At 43.5% G+C, this 20,056-nt stretch overlaps 1 protein-coding gene across 1 annotated transcript; it reads left to right on the plus strand.

Moving 5' to 3' along the window:
- Positions 1–1,904: 1,904 nt before the first annotated feature.
- Positions 1,905–7,103, plus strand: eif4ebp3l (eukaryotic translation initiation factor 4E binding protein 3, like). Its single transcript, XM_056281400.1, has 3 exons — positions 1,905–2,291; positions 4,494–4,670; positions 6,089–7,103. Exons 1-3 carry the CDS (start codon positions 2,159–2,161, stop codon positions 6,115–6,117), a joined length of 339 nt encoding a protein of 112 aa, XP_056137375.1. The 5' UTR covers positions 1,905–2,158; the 3' UTR covers positions 6,118–7,103.
- Positions 7,104–20,056: the final 12,953 nt, after the last annotated feature.

The raw sequence follows: 20,056 nt of genomic DNA on the forward strand, positions 1-20,056 counted from the left end.
TTCACTTGTAGAACTTTTTTCTCATTTGAGCGTAGGTACACAACATGCACAATCTGCATTCAACATTTCCCCCAGCATATGAAAATCAGTGAAGTATTTCCAGAATTCAAAATGAGATTTCTGGGCTAGAATGGCCAAACCATTGTATTAATTAATGGTGAGGACTAAGGACATCAGAGCTCACTTTGTATTTTCAGAAGGTTGATAGTCTTGAATTCTGGGTCTGTGCGCTAAAATACAAAAACAATATCATGACGTATTAGCCTTCAAATGTAAAAGAAGAAACGGGACATTTAAAATATTATTGTTAAATTTATCAAATTGACAGTTCATTTGCAACCTTTATGGGGAAAATATAACACACAATGGGCTAGTATCACCCAAGTTTAAGGAAAAATTGTCACGTGAAAATGGCTGCCATGCGTGTATAGGATGTTTTAAAATAGAACAGACCAACATACACTTGCGGTCAAACGAGCCACCGATTGGAGAACTGTGGTCTTGCCAGTCGCTCGGCAGCTTCTGTTGCGCTACTATTAGGATAAATACGATATATGGTTGCGGCGTTTTGTGCGCGGAGCTGCTCAGACTTTCTACACATGAGGTACTTTATTGGATCTCATGCAACACGAAAAGTTTTTTCGTCTTCACATCAGGATAATTGATTCTTTCCTATTTGGTCGATGACAATTAGGTAAAATTTTGTGAATTGAAGTTTTCATTAAAACAATTTTGAATAGTTAGGTCAAAAATCAATCCGACCCCCCCCCGCCTTTATATCCCTTTCTGCAACATTGTCAGATATGAAGACATTTTACAGTGCCATTTTTAAGTTATAATATCGTAAAAAGAACTCTGCCATCAGATACACATAGGTAGTCCAGAAATCCAACAGTGTCCTTCAACACGTCTCAGCAGCAAATAATTTCACAACAGCATTCCGAAGATTTGTGCTTAAGAGTACCCTGCATGACTCCCTATAACCTTGAAGGATTTCCCAAATGTAACCTTTTCTTAAAAGCTTTTCCGAAACTACTAGTTAAGAATTCCAATGGATTTCAGTTCTTTACATTGGTTCCTGTGGCCAGGCCAAATATCATGTCATTTTACTGTGTCATTTTTAAGTTATAATATCATCAAATCCCCTCCAAGATCCACATGCATATTCATTCAATCTGAAGAAGACGTGTCGTAAACACGTGGTGTCTGTTACAAGGGTTCCCTTTTACAGCAGACGGGAGTTGTATACCGATTTTGGAGGCGATAGGATTTTATAACGTGGGGGAAAACACAGTAAAATGTCTTCATATCTGACAATGCTACAGAAAGGGAAATAAAGAATAGAATTCTGATGGATTTTTGAACAAAATTCCAAACGTCTCAATAGAAACTTCATTTTTGTGAGATTGGTCGTTCATCAAACAGGATTTCACGATGCAGTTTTTAATACTGCTTTCTAACGATACAAACTATGCTAAAGAATCAACTTTCATGGTGTGACGTAGAAGAACACATTTTCCGTGTCGTTGACGCCCCAAAATATTGTTTATAGGCTACGAAGCCCGGTCCACCAAACACTGCAACGCTAAAGCAAAGCGCGTACCGTATTTGCGGTAATAGCAGCGCAACAGAATTTGAAGCGCGTTTGGCAAGGCCATGAAGCGCAAAGGAACGACCGGAACGCTTCAGGTTCCGTGATTATGGGGGGGGGGGTAAATAAATAAAGGAGAAGACTAGGCTATATTGGCCAACTCCATGTTCAACCTTATACGTAACTGATTATGATCAAATTGCTTTTGCGATGTGTTTGCAAACTCGATTTTTATGCACGTTTTCGTCATGTCGCCCCCCCCCCATCTAACTCCACCCTCACGGTCACTACAGATTTAAAACATTCGCCCCCAATCCTCTTCCCCCACGTGCCTCTTTTAGCTGCTACTCAAAAACATCGCCAGTCAACGCTGCGTTAATTAACACAGCGCGTCGCCAGCCGCCGGGGGTTTAATTTAGGCGATTTTTTTTATCGACCAAGTTAAAGGTGGATAACTTCGGAAGTCACAGTTGCGTCATTTGCCAGCGTATTCAAGATTAAGGCTGCTGTGCCCAAGACGAAGTGTTTGCAGCGATCTCGCTTCGACCGCGGACCCCCCCAGAAGCCATGTCGACCAACACGAATCAGGCGAAAAGCTGCCCCATTCCCACTCGGGTGCTGACCCTGAAGGATTGGTCTCAGCTCCCCGACTGCTACAGCCAGACCCCCGGGGGCACCCTTTTCTCCACAACGCCCGGAGGTAAGAGTGCACCAACGTCCGGGACCCCCACCCGCCAGACTCGATAAAGTCACTGTCTCTTTTCTTCGGCCAACTTCCGAGAAGGCAGTTTGACCATATATATATATATATATATATATATATATGTGTGTGTGTGTGTGTGTGTCTGTGCAGGCTTGCGCATGCAAGCACTAACTCTCCGCCAACTCCTGCGCGACGCTGCAGAGCAACTCGCCCACCGAAATAGACGCAGCACGTGTGAGACGGTCAACAAATGACTTTGTTTTGAAAAGAGAAACATAATTGACTTCAACGGTACTTATTCTATTCCGTTTTCGCTTCTGCTCCGACTCTTGCCTATGTCATCCGCGCATAAGGATTGCTCCCGACACGTCCCTTGCAATGAAATGTCAAAACTTGCGTTGGCATGAATAAGATTCCCAAAATGAAGACGAATCTACTGTGTGGCTGCTGTCGGGGAACCCTGCTCGGTATCATGCTGGTTTCATGTTGCACACGGGTGTGTTTTCTGCTTGTCCCGGGCCTGTTTCATGCTGTTGGCTTGGTAAAGTTTAACGCCAGTGTTTTTGATGGGCGTATCAAATGTTTGGAAGTCATGAAGTCGCTCATACTATGATAATATTGACTCTGGGCACAGCAGCTAGTGCAGGAAAAACACTGTTGCCGTCAGGCGACTATATAGGAGCCAACTAACCCGTGATCTCTGATTGGGGGGGCGGGGGGCGGGTATGAGGTTCCAGTTGTAGAACTGCCAAGCGATTGGCCTTGGTTGTGGTGGAGGAGTTGGAGGCAGGCCGTCCTACCCCCGTCAACCCCTCCACCTTCTATTTCATCCACAGTAGAGAACATTATGTCCATGAAGGGCAGGGGAATGCAATAATGCATTGCAGAGGGGCAGTGGAAAGGTGCATGTCTGCTCTTTTCTCTCCTAAAACAAAAAAAAGATGTTTTCTTAAGCTATACATTTACATTTCAGATGGCCATATCTTGTAAATGATGTAAAATAAAGCTGAAGTGTTAACGGTGATCCCTGCCATGTGCCCATTAAACAAAGGGGTTGAATACAGGTCCCCTTTTGCATAACTGCCCTGCATAGTTATGCTGCCCTGAACTGCTTGCTGGTGCTAGTTTGCATTCCATCTGCTTTACCCCCCTCCCCCTTTGTCCGGGGCAGGCAGTTTACCAGGTACTCATTGCATAACATGTTTTCCTTGTGTAAAAAGGGTGACATGTTATTGTATATAGTGGTTCAACTCCATTTTGGAACGATCGCAATAGCAGGCCGCTCCCTGACTCAGTCAAGCGCTGGGCTAAGTTACCCTTATCACAACAACCCATCACAGTTTTCTTTTTTTTATACATGCCATCAGACCATTTAATTAGAACAGTAGGGTTCTTAAATTGACACATTGATACCAAGTATAATTGGACTGGGAAAGTCATCTGGACAGTGGAACTATATGCAGTTGGCCATGGGGGTAGATATATCCCTGCATAGAGCATGTTATTCCTTTTTTTTTTTTTAAGTAAAGAGTTGCTCCTTGTTTGGGCTGATGAGGAAAGCTGTTGACATCTAAATACCTGGTCACACTATTGGCATCACTAAAGCCTTAACCAACTCAAAGGAGGCCTCATATGGCTTAAATCTTATGGCCTCGTGGGCCAAAGATGGAATGTTTTCTTGTGCTCTGATTTCCAAGAACTGACTGGAGCAGCAGCCTTTATCCCTCCCCTCTGTCCTACTCCTCCTCCCCCTCCTCTCCCCTCTATTCCCTGCATTGAGATGTGTGTGTGTGTGTGTGTGTGTGTGTGTGTGTGTGTGTGTGTGTGTGTGTGTGTGTGTGTGTGTGTGTGTGTGTGTGTGTGTTCAGCCTCATGGTCGACAGAACTGCTGGACACATACCAAACACGTATACACACACACACACACTCACCCACACACCCCTCCCATACCTCTGCAGTAGTGGAGGAGTAAACATGACACCCTTAAATACAATTTGTTGAGATACTCGGTATGATATACTGAGTTGTCTCTTGGATCATATTAAATCTCACCACAGGACCCACTGTTTGACTTGTTCCCCAACAATTTATTAAGAAATTCAGGACCTTTTATATTTGATTATCTTTGCAAACAGCAAGTCAAAGTTTGGTTCTTCCCAATTCATTATGATACATCCAAATATGTCCCTCTCACCTCAGGTACCAGAATCATCTATGACAGGAAGTTCCTGTTGGAGTGTCGAAACTCGCCCATCGCTCGGACTCCCCCATGCTGTCTTCCCCAGATCCCAGGGGTAACGGTACCTTCTACACACCCCATAGGGAAACTGCAGGACCTCAAAGAGGAGATAGAGGAAGAGGAGAAGGACCTAGCAGGTAAACATGCTTTCTTTCTCATACTCGGCTCACAAGAGCTATAGGTTAATACATGCTTTTGCATGTATTAAGAGGAGCGATTTGACCCAGCAAGTAAACATACCATCATGAGTTGGTATGTGCAAACATGGAGGACAACTCTCCAGGGACAGAGGGGATGAAGTATGATCCATGTTTTATGACCCCCCCCCCCCACACACACACACACACTGAAGGCTCATAATATGACACCACATTTTTGGGTTTTGACTCTCATTTGGCTTCTGATGACAGCACATACATTCAGCAATGTGTTTCTACAGGTCCAGGCATTGCCATGCCTACATTTTGACTCCAAAGCACATGCTCTGTTGAGGAACGGGCAGGGGTTTGAAGCCAGATGAGTTCAGTCATCATCGCCACATGTTATTCTAGTCCAGGGGTGTCAAACTCCAGGCCCCGAGGGCTGCAGTGTCTGCAGGTATTTGTTGCAACCATGCACTACACCACCTGATTAAACTAGTTCCTTTCCCTCCTTGATCCAGGAGGTGAGCTAATTAATTAAATCAGGTGGTGTAGTGTACGGTTGCAACAGATACCCACTGCGGCCCTCGAGGCCTGGAGTTTGACACCCCTGTTCTAGTCTGTATCCAGTAGCTGTTGCCCTCTTGGGGAAAACTAGGCCATCGTAGTCTCACACCTCAAGACCTTCTATCCACCTATTGAATGCTGATTACTTAACGAACAACCTTGGCACACAGTGTAATAAATGTGCGCATAACATATCCATGTGTAACACTATAATTTTTTTCCTTGGTATTAGATAGTAGTAGGTACTGTTTGTTTTTGCTGAGGAGAAAGTAAAGGTAACCCAGGTTGTTTAGGATACTTTGTTTCTCAGCTGCCTATGTCACATGGACTATTCTGCATGTTTAAAAGCTATCTGCATGGGGAGGACAGGATGAGATGGATATAGGGGATAAAAGGACCTTGTTGTTTTGGCAACAACCATGCAGAGGGAATGTGGTGTGATAATGTAACCAGATTGTTGGCTTCTGCATGCAGCCATCACAGGCAAGCTGGGATGGCTGTGTGTTTTGGAGTAAAATGACTAGCCATCCATCATCTACCTGGTTCCCTCGCTCCTGTCAAGCTAACGATCAGGTGGATTAGCGGTGACCTATTTTTCCTCAGTCCCCCTTGTCTGGTTGGGTAAACATGCATACGCCATTGGCTATGGATTAAAGAACTGTGCTCACGTATTTGTTTGTCTTTTAAGCCAGTGCTGTTTGGAGTTGGAAAACGTTGTATTGATAAGGGCTGTGGCTTGAATATCAGACATCCCCGCCATCTGTTATCAGGGTGTGGTTGAGCTCGACGTACCAACTGTTAACTATCTATCTCCGTGTCTTTCTCTTCTCTCACTGTCTCTGTAACAGACGATAACCAGTTTGAGATGGACATCTGAGCTCCAGCTTTACCTCCTGTGGAGAGTTGTTTTTGTTCCAGTGCCGATGCAGTCTCTAATGGCTGTCGTGCAACACGTCGAGCTTTTTTTCTTTTTTGTTAAGGAAAAAAAACCCTTTTTTGAGGAACCAAAAAAAGAAAAAAAAAGAACTTATGGGTGTTTTCAACTTTAAAAAAAAAAAAGGTACCAAAGTATTCAAAGTATTGAGCAAAGAATGCCCATATATGATAGGATTGCTTGCAGGCTGAATACTTGGCTGCAGCCAGGAATACGTGATCAGTTTTGATTTCACAATACTTTTTGAAAATATCTTGTAAATAAGTGTATGGTGCTATGTTGGCTTTTTTTTTTAGATGGGAAATGTAAGAACATTACATTGAGACATGTAAAGTCAGGCTTTTTACAGTGAGGAGGTCTTCCCCTCCCCCTTGCAGACCACCTTCTCATGGGTGTAGAAGGGTCTGCCAACTTGGGCTTTATGCCTCAAGGGGTCTGGGCCCTCCTGAAAACCAGCCCCTCTGTTTTTTTGTAATTAAGGAGAAATTAAATGTGAAAAAAAAATCAATAAATATAAAAAATCAATAAATATCATAAAAAAACTGTCATTTTGTCTTTATTTTTCCTTTTATGGTAATTATACTTGATTTATTATTTTTTGGTAGGTCACTAGGCAGTGTTGCTTCTGATGTCGTATGTGCATATGTTCCTCTCCCCTGTTGTACACTTCTTATCCTATATTGCCTTTATCTTATCACACTGCTTAATGATAACATGGAACTCTCAACCTGACAGCACTGAAGCATCCAAGCTGCAGCCGCGTCTCTGACGCAAAACTGATGTGTGCAACTTAAGTAGCGACCGAAAACATTAACAGTAGCTTAAATCTATTTCTTTTTCTCTGTCAATTTCGAAAGTTTTGCACAGTCATTTGTTTGCACACTTTTCAGGCTTTGTAATCTGTTCGAACTCCAAATGTATCATTAAACATGCATCTACGAGTAATGGAAATTTCTACTTTTTGCTTGCAGATGAATGAGTCCAAAATGTGCTTCATGGCATTGTTAGCCACATAAAGCAACTATGTAGTAACAACAGGGCTGCATAAATCTTGATTTTTAACAGTTTAAAATGTGATAAACATACCAGTTGAACAGTCAAAACCTTATGGAAGGATAAAGCATGTGACCGCAGAGTTTTGAGAAGGGTTACATGACTTCTACATGGTGCATTGTGCTACTTGGGTCATATTTAGAGACTTAACATAGTTCATATGAGAGGAGTTAGTGCCCCCTTACATTGTGAAACAGTCTTGACTGATTGTTGTTTAATAGGCGATACAATTAAGCAGGTGCTTTAGACTTCAAGGTCAGTTTGTTTCTGAATGTGAGATATTCTCATAATAGCAGTCAAAGTTAACCTTAGTACTGTCTTAAAAGACGTTAGATTCAATGATGTGGAAACCCGATCCAGTCAAGGGCCTTTACAATGAGACACAATGTCAGCCATTTAGTATCAATCAAGAAAAGAGCAGTATTGGCAGATGTCACTGTAATATTTTGGGGCTGTTTTCCCCCCAGATTGATTTAAGCATTTTTGTTTTCAGGAGAGAGAATGCACACACTAGAATTGGGTCAGAGCTGAGGATGTGATCAACAGACCTGCTAGGTGAAGTAGAAGCTGCAAGGGCAAAGCTTGCAGAGAGCTTGAGGAACAAGGCCAGCTGCAGCCCCAAGGCTAGATTTATTCAAGCCATGTTCGGGGGAGTGGGGGTTGCAAATTAGGTGGGGCCTTACACCTGCTGGCGAACTTTGACTGCTATTTTGGCTCTTGGATCATCTGAGCAGTCAACCCTCATCTCAGTATGTTATTGTAATGGGCACATTGATTTTAATCATGAATTATTGAGTTCATAAAACAAGTTTAAGACAGACTTTATTAAAAAAAAGAGAGAGTTAAAGAAGCATTTTATTTGGGGCTGATGATCCCAGTGCGGATTTTAAGTGATGGTTTTAAACCCTGTTCTACGATGGTCTGAAGCCATGAGAAGCGATAAGCTGGTCCCTGTGGGTCACATGTGAGATGTGGGTCAGTATGCTCAGCTGTTCTTTGAACTTGTTGACGTGAACAGAAACCGATGCATTGCAGGAGACGCAGACTTTCAGAACACCGGCATGTTTGGCTTACACACGCCACCGTTTGATGAGAATAATTTGCAGCGTTTTCGTGGCTGTGCATCCAGAATTTGAGGCCCTGCAGCAGATTAAGACACGACGCACCACTGTGTTACATGCACTGTTGCAAATGAAATAATAATTAATAATAATAATAAATAAATTGAATGCACTTCATTAATTAGGGAGCAAAAGCTGGCTGCATTACATTATTATCAATCATCCACAAACTAACACACCTCCTCCATAGTAGGAAAAAAGACAATAAAGGAGAGCTATGCATGTGCACGTGAATATGCATGCACTAGGATATGTGTATGTATGTACCTTTATCTGTCTTTGTTTGAACACGTGGGTTTCTGTCCTCGTGCAGTGTGCATGTGAGCCCAATTCCAGGTGCCAGGTGACTGTAGAACACATCATGCTGCCTCTTTGTGATTGCAGAAGATCCCTTCTGTGACGGTGGAGTAACCAGAGTATCTGTGAGGTTCATCTGCCTCATATGAAGAACGATACTCAGTCACTTCCACTGTGCATTCACACAACCATGCTCTCACTCCCAATGGGATTGCAGTGAAGTAAGGAAAAGGTCAGGTACAACGTGATTACAACTTCATGGATAGTTTGCCAAACAAAAGGAGAAAAAAACTCATTAAAATAACATCTTGTTGTGCAATCTCAGACTTGGCAAAGTATGCCACTGGTGTTTTTGAGTGACTACCTCTGATAAACATTTGGCTGCACAAGAGGTTCAACAACGCATTCTGTCATTCATAACAGTGATAAATAAACTTTATCTATATTGCACCCCTCTTAAGGAGTTTAAAAAGTGCCCTACAATCAAATGAAGAAAATGAGAGGACGTGTTAACACAAATAAGAGGGGGGGAAAACACATGTTCATAAAAGATAAAATAAAACAAAGTGGGAAAGTGGCAATAAAAGCAAGATTTGAGCAAGAAAGGAGCTAAAAACAAACAAACAATGCATGAACAGAAACGAACAATCACGCTAAGATTAGACATTTAAAAAGCCTTTGTTGATGAATAGTCTGCACACCAGTTCTGCTCTCAACACGAATCAAAACTACACAACACATACACTCTCTTGAGTCCTGACTCTAACTCAGTCTCGGGTTGAATACAAAGTGATGTGACTGTGAGTATGCTGTTGTAATCATTGGCATTGACTGTTCAATATGGACGAGAAAATTACTCCTACTGTACGTGCACACACACCCATCCATCAGTCTATTCACTTCCCAAATACACACTTAAACTGAAAAGCTGCACCTATAGTCGCTGTGTCTCACACATCTATTTATACATATATACACATCACATGAACCCCAGGAAGTACAGCATAGCGGATACCACGCATATGAATGTTCATTAAAATCTTTGCCAGCAATGGATAACACCTGACAGGAAGAGCTTTGGCTCGGCTCCTGGAAACCCCACATTTATTTTAGTCTTATATATTTCAGACATGAAATGCAGTTTAGGAAATCATGTGTCTCTGACCGCTGTAAACATTTCTCTGAATGAGCACCGCTGCCCTCCTCCCCTCGCTCATGATTTACTGAACTGTGGTGAACCTTCCCCGTTGCCCTTTCCCTTAGACAAAATATGCACCCTATTCCTCCCCTTATAACCCCCTTCCCCCTTTTCCCCCTAGAGAGGTGGGTGGGTGGGTGGGTGTGTGGGTGGGGGGGATAAAATTCTATTTGTGTCCACCCCTCCTCGTGAGGGTGGCAGTGCTTGGCTGGGGCTGAGGTGCCGTGGTGACGGAGTAAACAGACACTCAAACATGCAACATGTTTGGTTGCGGCTATCATGGTGTGGGAAGGGTGGGTGGCTGGGTGGGATTAGGAAGGTATGTATACTTGTCTGACATGTGCTCATGAGTACACACATGCTTGCTGTCCTTTATATTTTAGGTATTGAGCCAACACTAATATATAGAGCCATGCCAATGAGTGAGGAAGTAGCATAAGATTCAGTTCCTAAATCACCACTTCAAGCAAACAATAGTTAATAGTGTGAGAGCTAGAGCCCGTGAAAACAGCCCAGAGACTCTTGCTGTGTCTGCAAAATTATCATGTAAGAGGAATGCATTGGGAAAATCATTCAAAAACAAGAACTGAGAGGGTTCATAGAAGATTTTATATGCACGTAGTCATGCACATATACACAAACATACAAATGTCAAATGCCAAACTGAAGCTATGGTAAACATGTAGCGGCCTCTTGAATGAAGAGTTCATTTCCATGTCTGTCTTTCAATTGTCGGTTGAGAGAGAGACAAAATTGTATATCTTTGAATATACAAAAGTAACATTTGTGTGTGTGTGTGTGTGTGTGTGTGTGTGTGTGTGTGTGTGTGTGTGTGTGTGTGTGTGTGTGTGTGTGTGTGTGTAAATGACAACACTTTCACATTAGATTTTGAAACAAGCTGTTACCAGACCAAATTCAAATACTATTGACAATACAAATTATGGGTGGTCTCAGTGTTCATATTTATTGGCCTTTGCCATTTGCCATATAGGGAAACACAATGAACAGCAAATGAAAGTCAGTTTAGTACCCTAATGTTTTCCAAAAGACATAAGAATAAGGAAAATGCAAGACAATGAGATACCATATATCTGAAAGGACACTGCACTACTGCACTACTGCTCCTTACAGTATAATCTCAGACTGTCTTCTGAACTGCTCCTATCCAGCTAGGGCTAAATAAGCTCAAAGTAATCACACCAGTCTTCAACATAATGCTGAACACATGGGAATAGTGCTCCAAACATTTACATTGAAACTGGTTGGTTTACTCTGTCATTTTTAGTGGTGGGCAATATTTTGTCTATTGAAGTTATGACTGAATTTATAATTGATTATCCGCTATCAGCTTGCGGCGGTTATTGCTAGTAGTGGTATTACCATATTCATAGCTATTCATAGCTTCTATTTATGCAATACCACATTCTCATGGAAGAATTTAAGAACTGATATGGTGTTTCTCAATCTGGTCTCTAACTCCTACTTCCTGTTCCAGTATCTCTGCATGTGTGCATGTGTGTTCATGTGTGTGCATGTAGGCTCATGTGCATGGGTGTATTTCTACATTCATGTGTCTGCATTTGTGTGTGTCTGGTTGTAAGTATTTGTGTTTGTGTTTCACCCTATGTGCTGTCTGGCCATTAGAGATGGCGAGTAGCTACAGTGCCAAGTCTTTGCCAGCCGGAGCTCAGTTAGAGTTTGCTTTGTTTTGTGTTGTGTGTGTATATATTTAAGTATGTGTATGGCTTATACGTCTGTCAACTCATGAAAGTGCATAGACAGAGTAAAGACAGTCTCAAGTCCAAGATAGGTTTCTGCAAAGACTTCTTTGAGCCATTTCCCTTTTATGCCCTAATAGTTAATAATTAGCATACACTCAAAAACTGGTTACTCTTCTGTAAACAAGTCAAATCTCAAATCTACAAACGTCAAAGCATTGAGGAGTTATAGACGCGTGCCCTTGTTTACATTCGCCAAATGTGCGTGCGCAGATTGTGAGGCAAAAAGGGGTCACAAGTCTTATGTTTTGTAAACGTTACGACGTTCATTTTGAAGAGTTGATTACGGAGAATTTGATTTAAAACGAAACGAAACGCCTCACAGTTGTTGCGCTGTCGGCTGTACAAATCGTAAAGATGGTAAAAACAAGCATCTGCATTTTTATCGCAGGCTGAAAGAGAAAACTCCAGTCGAAAAACGAAGACCACAGGCGTGGATTCATGCGATCCGTCGGGAGGACTGGAAGACGTGGTCAGAAGAGTAAATATCACACGCGAAGATTTGAGGAGAACAAGGCGTCTCCTCGCTTGCCGCCCAATGGCTGCTGGGATAGGCTCAAGCATCCCCGCGACCCTGAGAGCAGGATAAGCGGTTTGAACTGGTCAACACAATTTTTCTTGAATGGGGTTTTTCAACGGATTCTAGCTAACTTTTGGGTGCTGAATCGAAATCTGGCATTAGTTTTTGCCTATCACATCAGGGTTTTGAACTATGAAAAATCATTATTTTTGAGAAAACAGCAATTTTACACTCGGAAGTTAAAAAAACACTGTTGCATTAGAAGATCGATAGATGCAAAAATGATTACAATGAAAGGTACCTACTTCAATTACAATATTAAATCATACATTAACATTTAATCCATGCTGGCTTGCACACATTTTTACAAATTTTCTCAATATTTTTAATGTATGAAAAGTTTACAAATTTCACTAAACTAATATATAGACGGAAAAAGTTCCCCTTAACATGGTGTACGTCACTTAAATACAAGGCATCACTCAAGCTCAAAGCAGTTTTGTGACTTTTCACGACATTCAAAATGCAGCAATAAATGCAAAAATTTGCGAATATAAGAAAATAAGTACCGGTACTTGAAAGCGTAAGTATCCAAAGGCACAGGTGTAATCATATTACAACATGGTAAACTTCCTCTTTGTGGACAATCTCTTATATACAGCATCTGGGACATCCCTCATCAAACTCCAGCAGTAATCTACCATCATATTTGAGTCCCAACGACCTTGATAACGTTCTTCCACCACTTTAATGTCTTGATGGAAACGTTCACCCTGTTGCTCGCTTACATCTCCAAGGTTATCTGGAAACTTGCTCACGTTGATGCTCATTCTGCACCCCAACGCTCGCAGACTAATGCTTCGTTCAGACCAAAGGCGGCGCGAATTTTTTGGGCGGCGCGAATGCATGCAAAGTCAATGGGAGGAGGCGAATGGGCGGAATAATTCGCGGCGAAATTACGGGCGGCGCGAATTGGGCGAATCGAGCGACGAACGCGCCTTCGCGGGAGTTCAAAAATGTCCAACTCGGGCGAATATTTCGCCAGGCGATAGCCAATCACCTTCAAGTACGGTTAGAACCCGCCTTCATGTTGGGAAAGAATACACGCCCCCTACCCAGAATGCTTTTCGGACGCCGTCTAAACGCAACTCCTGAACGAGCCGGTGAAATTCGCCAAGCTGGGCACGTCTCCGGTTTATGCTATGAACCCAAACAGAACGCTGACGCCGGTTTCGGCGGCGCAGGTTGATATAAAGCAGAGCCACCGCAACTGATCTCTGTCGCTCATCCATGATGATCACAAGTAAACACAAACTGCTCGTGTGTGGTATTTGTTGTGTGCGGTCTAGCAAACTTGCTAGCAGCGTCGGTGTAGCTAGACTGCTTGTTGTGACGTCAACACAGCGAATTCGCGTTCTGTTCGAACACACCTGGCGGAGCTGGCGGCCAAACACGGGGGAACAAAGCGGCGCCAACTCTCTCTTTGGTCTGAACGTAGCATAAGGAGCAACTCCTCCACAATCTCTCGGTAGTTGTCATCTTTCTTGTTCCCAAGAAAATTCTGCACCACATTACTGAATGCATTCCATGCTCGAGCTTCAACAGCGGTCATCGTCATAACGAAGTGTGGGTCCTTGAGTAATGTTCTGATCTGAGGTCCGTCGAATATCCCTGCTTTTTTCTTCTCGTCGCTAAGACTCGGAAAGGTTGAACATATGTAGCCAAAGCAGTCTCCAGTGTGATCAAGAGCTTTAACAAACTGCTTCATCAGACCGAATTTGATGTGCAATGGTGGAAGGATGATATTTTTCCGATCAACCAGTGGTTCATTAATGACGTTCTTGTCACCAGGTATCAAACCATTCCTTGATGGCCATTCCTTTCTCACCCAGTGCTCCTCCTTAGCCCTACTGTCCCAGTAACATAGGAAACAAGGGTATTTGGTGTAACCTCCTTATTGCCCCAAAAGGAAGTTCACCATTTTCAAATCCATTTGCAATTTAGTGTCTTACCCAGGACAAAGTGTGTACTTAACATAGAATAACAACACTACAAAACAATTTTCAGATATATACACAAGAAATTGACTATATACACGGGGGACAGAACGATAGGCATCCTTTAATATCGTATAGTAGGCCTAGTCAACTGGCGGCCCGCGGGCCAAATCCGGCACGAGGATTATTTTTTCCCGGCCCTTTGACCAATTTTTATTAGAACATTAACAATTATAATGCATTTTCCCACGAAGTAAATTCTGTTGTTGGGCAAGAATGCGCTCCCTTTCAATCTCCTCCAATGGGAGATTGTTTTGTCCCGCCCCTGACTGCTCCCGACACTCCCTACGTGCGCGCCACCAGCTGCCAACCTAGTGAGTGTGCCGCCGCTAACCTGCTTGCTGCTGCTAACTAGCAAACAAAATAACCTCAAAATTTCGCTGTCCACATTGAAAAAAGAGGAAAGTTGACGATGAAAATCGCCAATTTAATAACGAATGGACTGAGAAATATATGTTTACTAATATCGGAATGAAGCCGGTATGTTTGCTGTGTAACGAATCTATCGCTGTCTCAAAGGAATATAATTTGAGAAGACACTTCAACGCTCGAGCTTCAACACAAATTTTCCAGAAGGGTCGGATGCACGCAGACAGAAGGTGCAGAGCCTAACCGTGAACTATGTGTTAAAGTGTGTTGTTACCTTCTACTAATAAGACGTTACAACTCGTTTCAACCCCACGGGGCTATAAACTTTAATAATAACTTCGGCACCTAAGGTTATGCATCATGCTCGGTCCGTTATTCCAGGTGCAACAACCTAAACGACCCCTGTGTAAACAAGGAACTAAACAATGGTTCCTAACAATAGTTCCTATTGTTACATCCTTTCTCTTTTCAGTTTCTTCTTTTTTTTAGAACCTTTAATACATTTGCACAACATTTGTGATTCACTTTTTTTTCTTTTTCATTCATGCCCCCCCCCCCCAAACTCCATTAGTGCTACAGATCCATTCATCTATGTGAGGTCACAAAGTCTTTGTATCGCTGCGGCTGCACAACAGAGCAGCCTGATCTGGTGGTAACAGGGTTGGCCCTGTCACCAGTGTCCTTGGTTTTGTTTCCTGCTAAGACACTGCGAGAAGGAACACTCTCTGAATGTCCGGGTTCAACACTCTCTGGCTGACTGGGGCTGCTGATCTCCATGTCCATAGTGTCAGTGAAGATTGCCCCTGGTGCATGCCTGAGGTGTCTGCGATTTCTCCTGATGACACCACCCGTGTGCAGCTAGACCTCATAGGATCTCTTATCGACCGGCCTCAGCACCTTGCCCACTCTCCAGCCAGTGTGGGGTGCGAGAGGCTGAACTCTCACACATTCACCTGGGGCAAGCGTGTCCAAGTCTTTAGGCGACCTGTCGTAGTATGCCCTCTGCCGTTGTTGGTTATTTTGTAAATCCTGTTTCACCTGCACAACTTTCGGCTGTAACAGGCTTGCCTTGGTTGGCAGTAGTGTTTTGGTACGGCGACTGAGCAGCCGCTGTGCTGGTGTGGTATCAGTACCCTGTGATGGTGTGTTGCGGTGGTCCAGAAGGGCGAGATAAGGATCCCGTCCAGCAGCCTTGGCTTTGAGCAAGAGTCTTTTTGCTGTCTTAACAGCTGACTCAGCTTTGCCGTTGCTTTGCGGGTAACCTGGTGATGAGGTTTTATGTTGAAATCCCCACAGTCGACTGAACTTCTGGAATTCTTGTGACGAATACTGTGGGCCATTGTCCGAGATTACAATATCTGGGATACCTTGGCGGGCAAAATGAGCTTTCAGCTTCCGTATCACTGTGGTTGACTTGGTATCTGCCAGGTAATCTATTTCCCAAAAATTTGAGAAAAAATCAACAATTATGAGGTAGTCTTTGTTTTCAAACATGAACAGATCCGTGCCCACCTTTGCCCACGGCCTGCTTGGCACATCATGTGACATTAGTGTTTCTTTTTGTTGTTTAATGTCCATTGATCTGCAGATGTCACACTTTGCTATATATGATTTTATTTGGTCGGTCATGCCCTGCCAATAGACACACTCCCTAGCCCTCCGTAGGCATCCTTCCACACTCAGATGTGATGCGTGTAGGCGGCAAGTGATGTCTTTCCTCAATGCATCAGGGATGACAGCGCGCTCACTCCTGAACACTATTCCATCTTGGTGGCTTAACTCCTCTTGGAATGAGAAGTAGGGCTTGATTTCCCTTGGTGTTTTTGACTTATCATCAGGCCATTCTTGCTGCATCATTTTGATGAGAAGCTGCAGTGTTTCATCCTCTTTTGTGGCAGATCGTATATCATGTAGCCTGTCTGCTGCGATAGGTAAGTGTTGTGCCATGTTGACAGTCTCTAGTTCTGCATCCGGTGCACTCTCAGGAAGATAAGCTCTGCTCAGAGTGTCTGCTAGCAGCATGTCTCTACCTGGCACATATACTACATCTAGATCATACTTTTGTATGCGCAGCATCATTCCCTGCAGCCTTTTGGGTGCACTTAGTAGAGGTTTTCTCACTATTGTTTCCAACGGCTTGTGATCACTTTGCACCGTCACTTTTCGGCCGTATGTGTACTGGTGAAATCTTTCCATGCTAAAAACCATTGCTAAGAACTCCTTTTCTATTTGTGCATACCCACGCTCTGTTTGAGTGAGTGCTCTGCTTGCAAATGCTATTGGCTTACCCATCTGCATGAGCGCTGCGCCTAAACCTGTGTCTGAAGCGTCACACTGCACTGTGAGTTCCTCATCTGGGTTGTAATATTTCAGTACTGGGACCTTTGCTATAGTCTCTTTCAATTTGAGGAAAGCCTCCTCATGCTGTGCTGTCCAGTTCCACTCCCTGTTTTTGTGTGTCAAATCTCTCAACACTATGCACTGGTCTGAGAGGTGGGGACAAAACTTGGCTAGATAATTTACCATACCTAGCAGCCTTTGCACTCCTTTCACATCAGTCGGTGCCGGCATCTTCTCAACGGCAAGCACTTTCTCTGGATCCGCCCTGAGTCCATCAGCCGTCAGGCAGTGTCCAATGTATGTGGTCTCCTTTTGTCTCAGCTTGAATTTGTCTTTGTTGAGCTTGATGTTCTTTTGTCTGCATCTTTCAAGAAACAGTCTCAGTTTTCCATCATGGTCACGCTCAGCTTCCTCCTGTGTTTCCCCTTGGCCTGTGATCAGTACATCGTCAGCTATAATGTACAAGCCCGGTACACTGTCCAGCGCTTGTGTGAGCTTTCTCTGAAAGATTTCTGGGGCCGGACTTATCCCCATTGGCATCCTCACCCACCTGTAATGTCCGAATGGAGTGGCAAATGTTGTTAAATAGCTGGACTCCTCCTCCAGCTGCACATGCCAGAATCCACTCTTGACATCACACACTGTGAACACTTTTGCTTTTGACACGTCCGGTAAAATGTCCTCAATGGTTGGCAGTGGGAAGTGACTGCGCTTTAGAGCTTTGTTCAAAGGCTTGGGATCGATACACACTCTTGGTTTCCCACTTGGTTTCTGTACCACCACCATTGCACTGATCCAATCTGTACTGCATTCCACAGGTGTTATGATCCCTCTTTGCTGTAGGTCCTGTAGCTCGTCCTTCAGTGGTTTCATCATGGTGACTGGGACCCGCCTCTTTGGCAGCTGTACTGGTTTCACTGTGCTGTCCACCTCTATTTTGTATTTTCCCTCGAGGCAGCCATCGCCAATGAACACATCAGCATACTCATCTTTAATTTGTCCCATTATCCACTGTCCTGTTGTTGTTTATGTTGTGACAATACTGTCTATTGTCATGATGTTTTCATATTGCACTTTTATCAATTTCATGGCCTCACTGGCTCTCCTACCCAGCAGAGGCACTGTACCAGCTGCATTCACCACCTGGAACTCTAAGCGATATAGCTTGTTGTTTCTTGGGTTTCTTATTTTCACTTTACATTTTCCCAGTGGTTTTAATTTGGTTTTATTGTACATTACTAGTACACTCTTCGTGTGTTCTAATTTGGCATCTGGATTCAGCAGGTTAATTGGGATGATATTGCAACTGGCACCACAGTCTGTTTGGAATTTGATCATGTCCTTGCCTAGAAGTATGCCAGCATAGAGAAGCTGAGTTTTCTTCATTTTCTCAGTTTCTTTTACACAGGTGATAATATCTTCATATTCATCACTCTCAGATTCAGTTGTTATTTTACTCACATATTTCTTTTTCCTTAGTTCCGGTTTTACTCTGCATTTTGCTGCAAAGTGGTTCTCTCTTCCACACTTTGTGCACTTCTTCCCAAACGCTGGGCACTTTTGTTTACTTTTCTCATGCGTTTTTCCACAATATCTGCACTCCACAGTGTTGCTCGTCTGTTTCCGATACTGTGCTCCTTGCACTGCATGTACCTCTTCCACCATCGATCCCGAGATGGTTTTCACATTGTCCTTTGAGAGCTCAGCGGCTCTGCACAGCTGCAAACATGTGTCCAGTGTCAAGTTTTTCTCTCGGAGCAGTCTTTCTCTTACGATTGTGTTGTTACCTCCACACACAATCCGATCCCGAATGAGCGAGTCTCTCACTGTCCCAAAGTTGCATGTTCTTGCCAACACTCTCAGTTCCATGACATAATGGTCTATATTTTCACTGGTGCCCTGGTTTTTTGTAAAAAAACGATAACGTTCCACAGTCTCGTTAACGCTGGGGTCGCAGTGATCATCAAACTTCTTGATAACGTCATCTAACGTACATGCATCCTTCGGTGTGTCGCCCAGTAACGTGTCCATAAGTTCCCTGCCGCTCTCCCCGACAAGATAGCTGAACAGTTTCACCTTCTGTTTGTCATCGGCGTCAGCCATGGCTAAATCCACATACAGAGCAAACTCGTCCCTCCAGGTCTTCCATGTCCTCGAAAGGTTGCTTGAGTCCAGACATAACGTTTGCGGTGGTTTAAGCCCATCCATGTCACACGGCAGTCTCACGCTAGCAGCTAATGCTAACATATACTGAACGTTGCTTAGGAACACTAACCGCTCTCCCGCTCCTAGAAACTTTTCCGCACCAAACTTCAAACCGAGTCGTCCGCCGCTGCCACCATGTTAAAGTGTGTTGTTACCTTCTACTAATGAGACGTTACAACTCGTTTCAACCCCACGGGGCTATAAACTTTAATAATAACTTCGGCACGTAAGGTTATGCATCATGCTCGGTCCGTTATTCCAGGTGCAACAACCTAAACGACCCCTGTGTAAACAAGTAACTAAACAATGGTTCCTAACAATAGTTCCTATTGTTACACTATGAGCAGAGACGAGCTGTCATGGCCCGGTCGTGTTCCGAGCAAGAGAGGACTAAAATAGCCTCACTCCGCGTAGCATGGATTCTCGCGAAAAAGAAAAAAACCGTTCACCGACTCAGATATTATGAAAGAGTGCATACTAGCCGTTCTAGAGGATGTGGTGATGGATGTAAAGGTAAAGAAGAGTATCATTTCATCTATTCGGAAAATACCAATGTCCGACACAACTACAATTAGAAGAGTCGAAGCACTGGCAATGGATGTTTTCGAAACGCTTTTGGACAAGTTAAAAAAAGGCGGATGTAATGTCACTCGCTGTCGATGAGTCCACCGATGGCAGCGATATAGCAAAGCTATGTCTTCATGTGAGATTCTTTGATGGCGAGTGCTTTCATGAGGATGTGCTGGGTTTGATTCCTCTGGAGGGACAAACAACCGGTCAAATAATTTTTTAGAATCTTGTTTCATTTTTCAATGAGAATGGAGTAGATTTGCAACGAGTCAATATGCTAGTCACAGATGGAGCCCCTTCCATGTCGGGGAGAGTGCAGGGACTCTCCACTCGCCTTGCTGCCCTAGTGCCACAGATGAAACCATTGCACTGTC

The sequence above is a fragment of the Lampris incognitus genome, chromosome 1 (assembly GCF_029633865.1).
Source record: "Lampris incognitus isolate fLamInc1 chromosome 1, fLamInc1.hap2, whole genome shotgun sequence".
NCBI classification, from domain to species: Eukaryota; Metazoa; Chordata; class Actinopteri; order Lampriformes; family Lampridae; genus Lampris; species Lampris incognitus.

What these genes read in the sequence shown, in the direction of transcription:
- eif4ebp3l (XM_056281400.1), top strand. Translation starts at nt 2,159, where the DNA reads ATGTCGACCAACACGAATCAGGCGAAAAGCTGCCCCATTCCCACTCGG. An exon ending in TTTCTCCACAACGCCCGGAG is followed by an intron (nt 2,292 to 4,493) that starts GTAAGAGTGCAC and finishes CTCTCACCTCAG; the next exon opens with GTACCAGAATCATCTATGAC. An exon ending in AGAGGAGAAGGACCTAGCAG is followed by an intron (nt 4,671 to 6,088) that starts GTAAACATGCTT and finishes TCTCTGTAACAG; the next exon opens with ACGATAACCAGTTTGAGATG.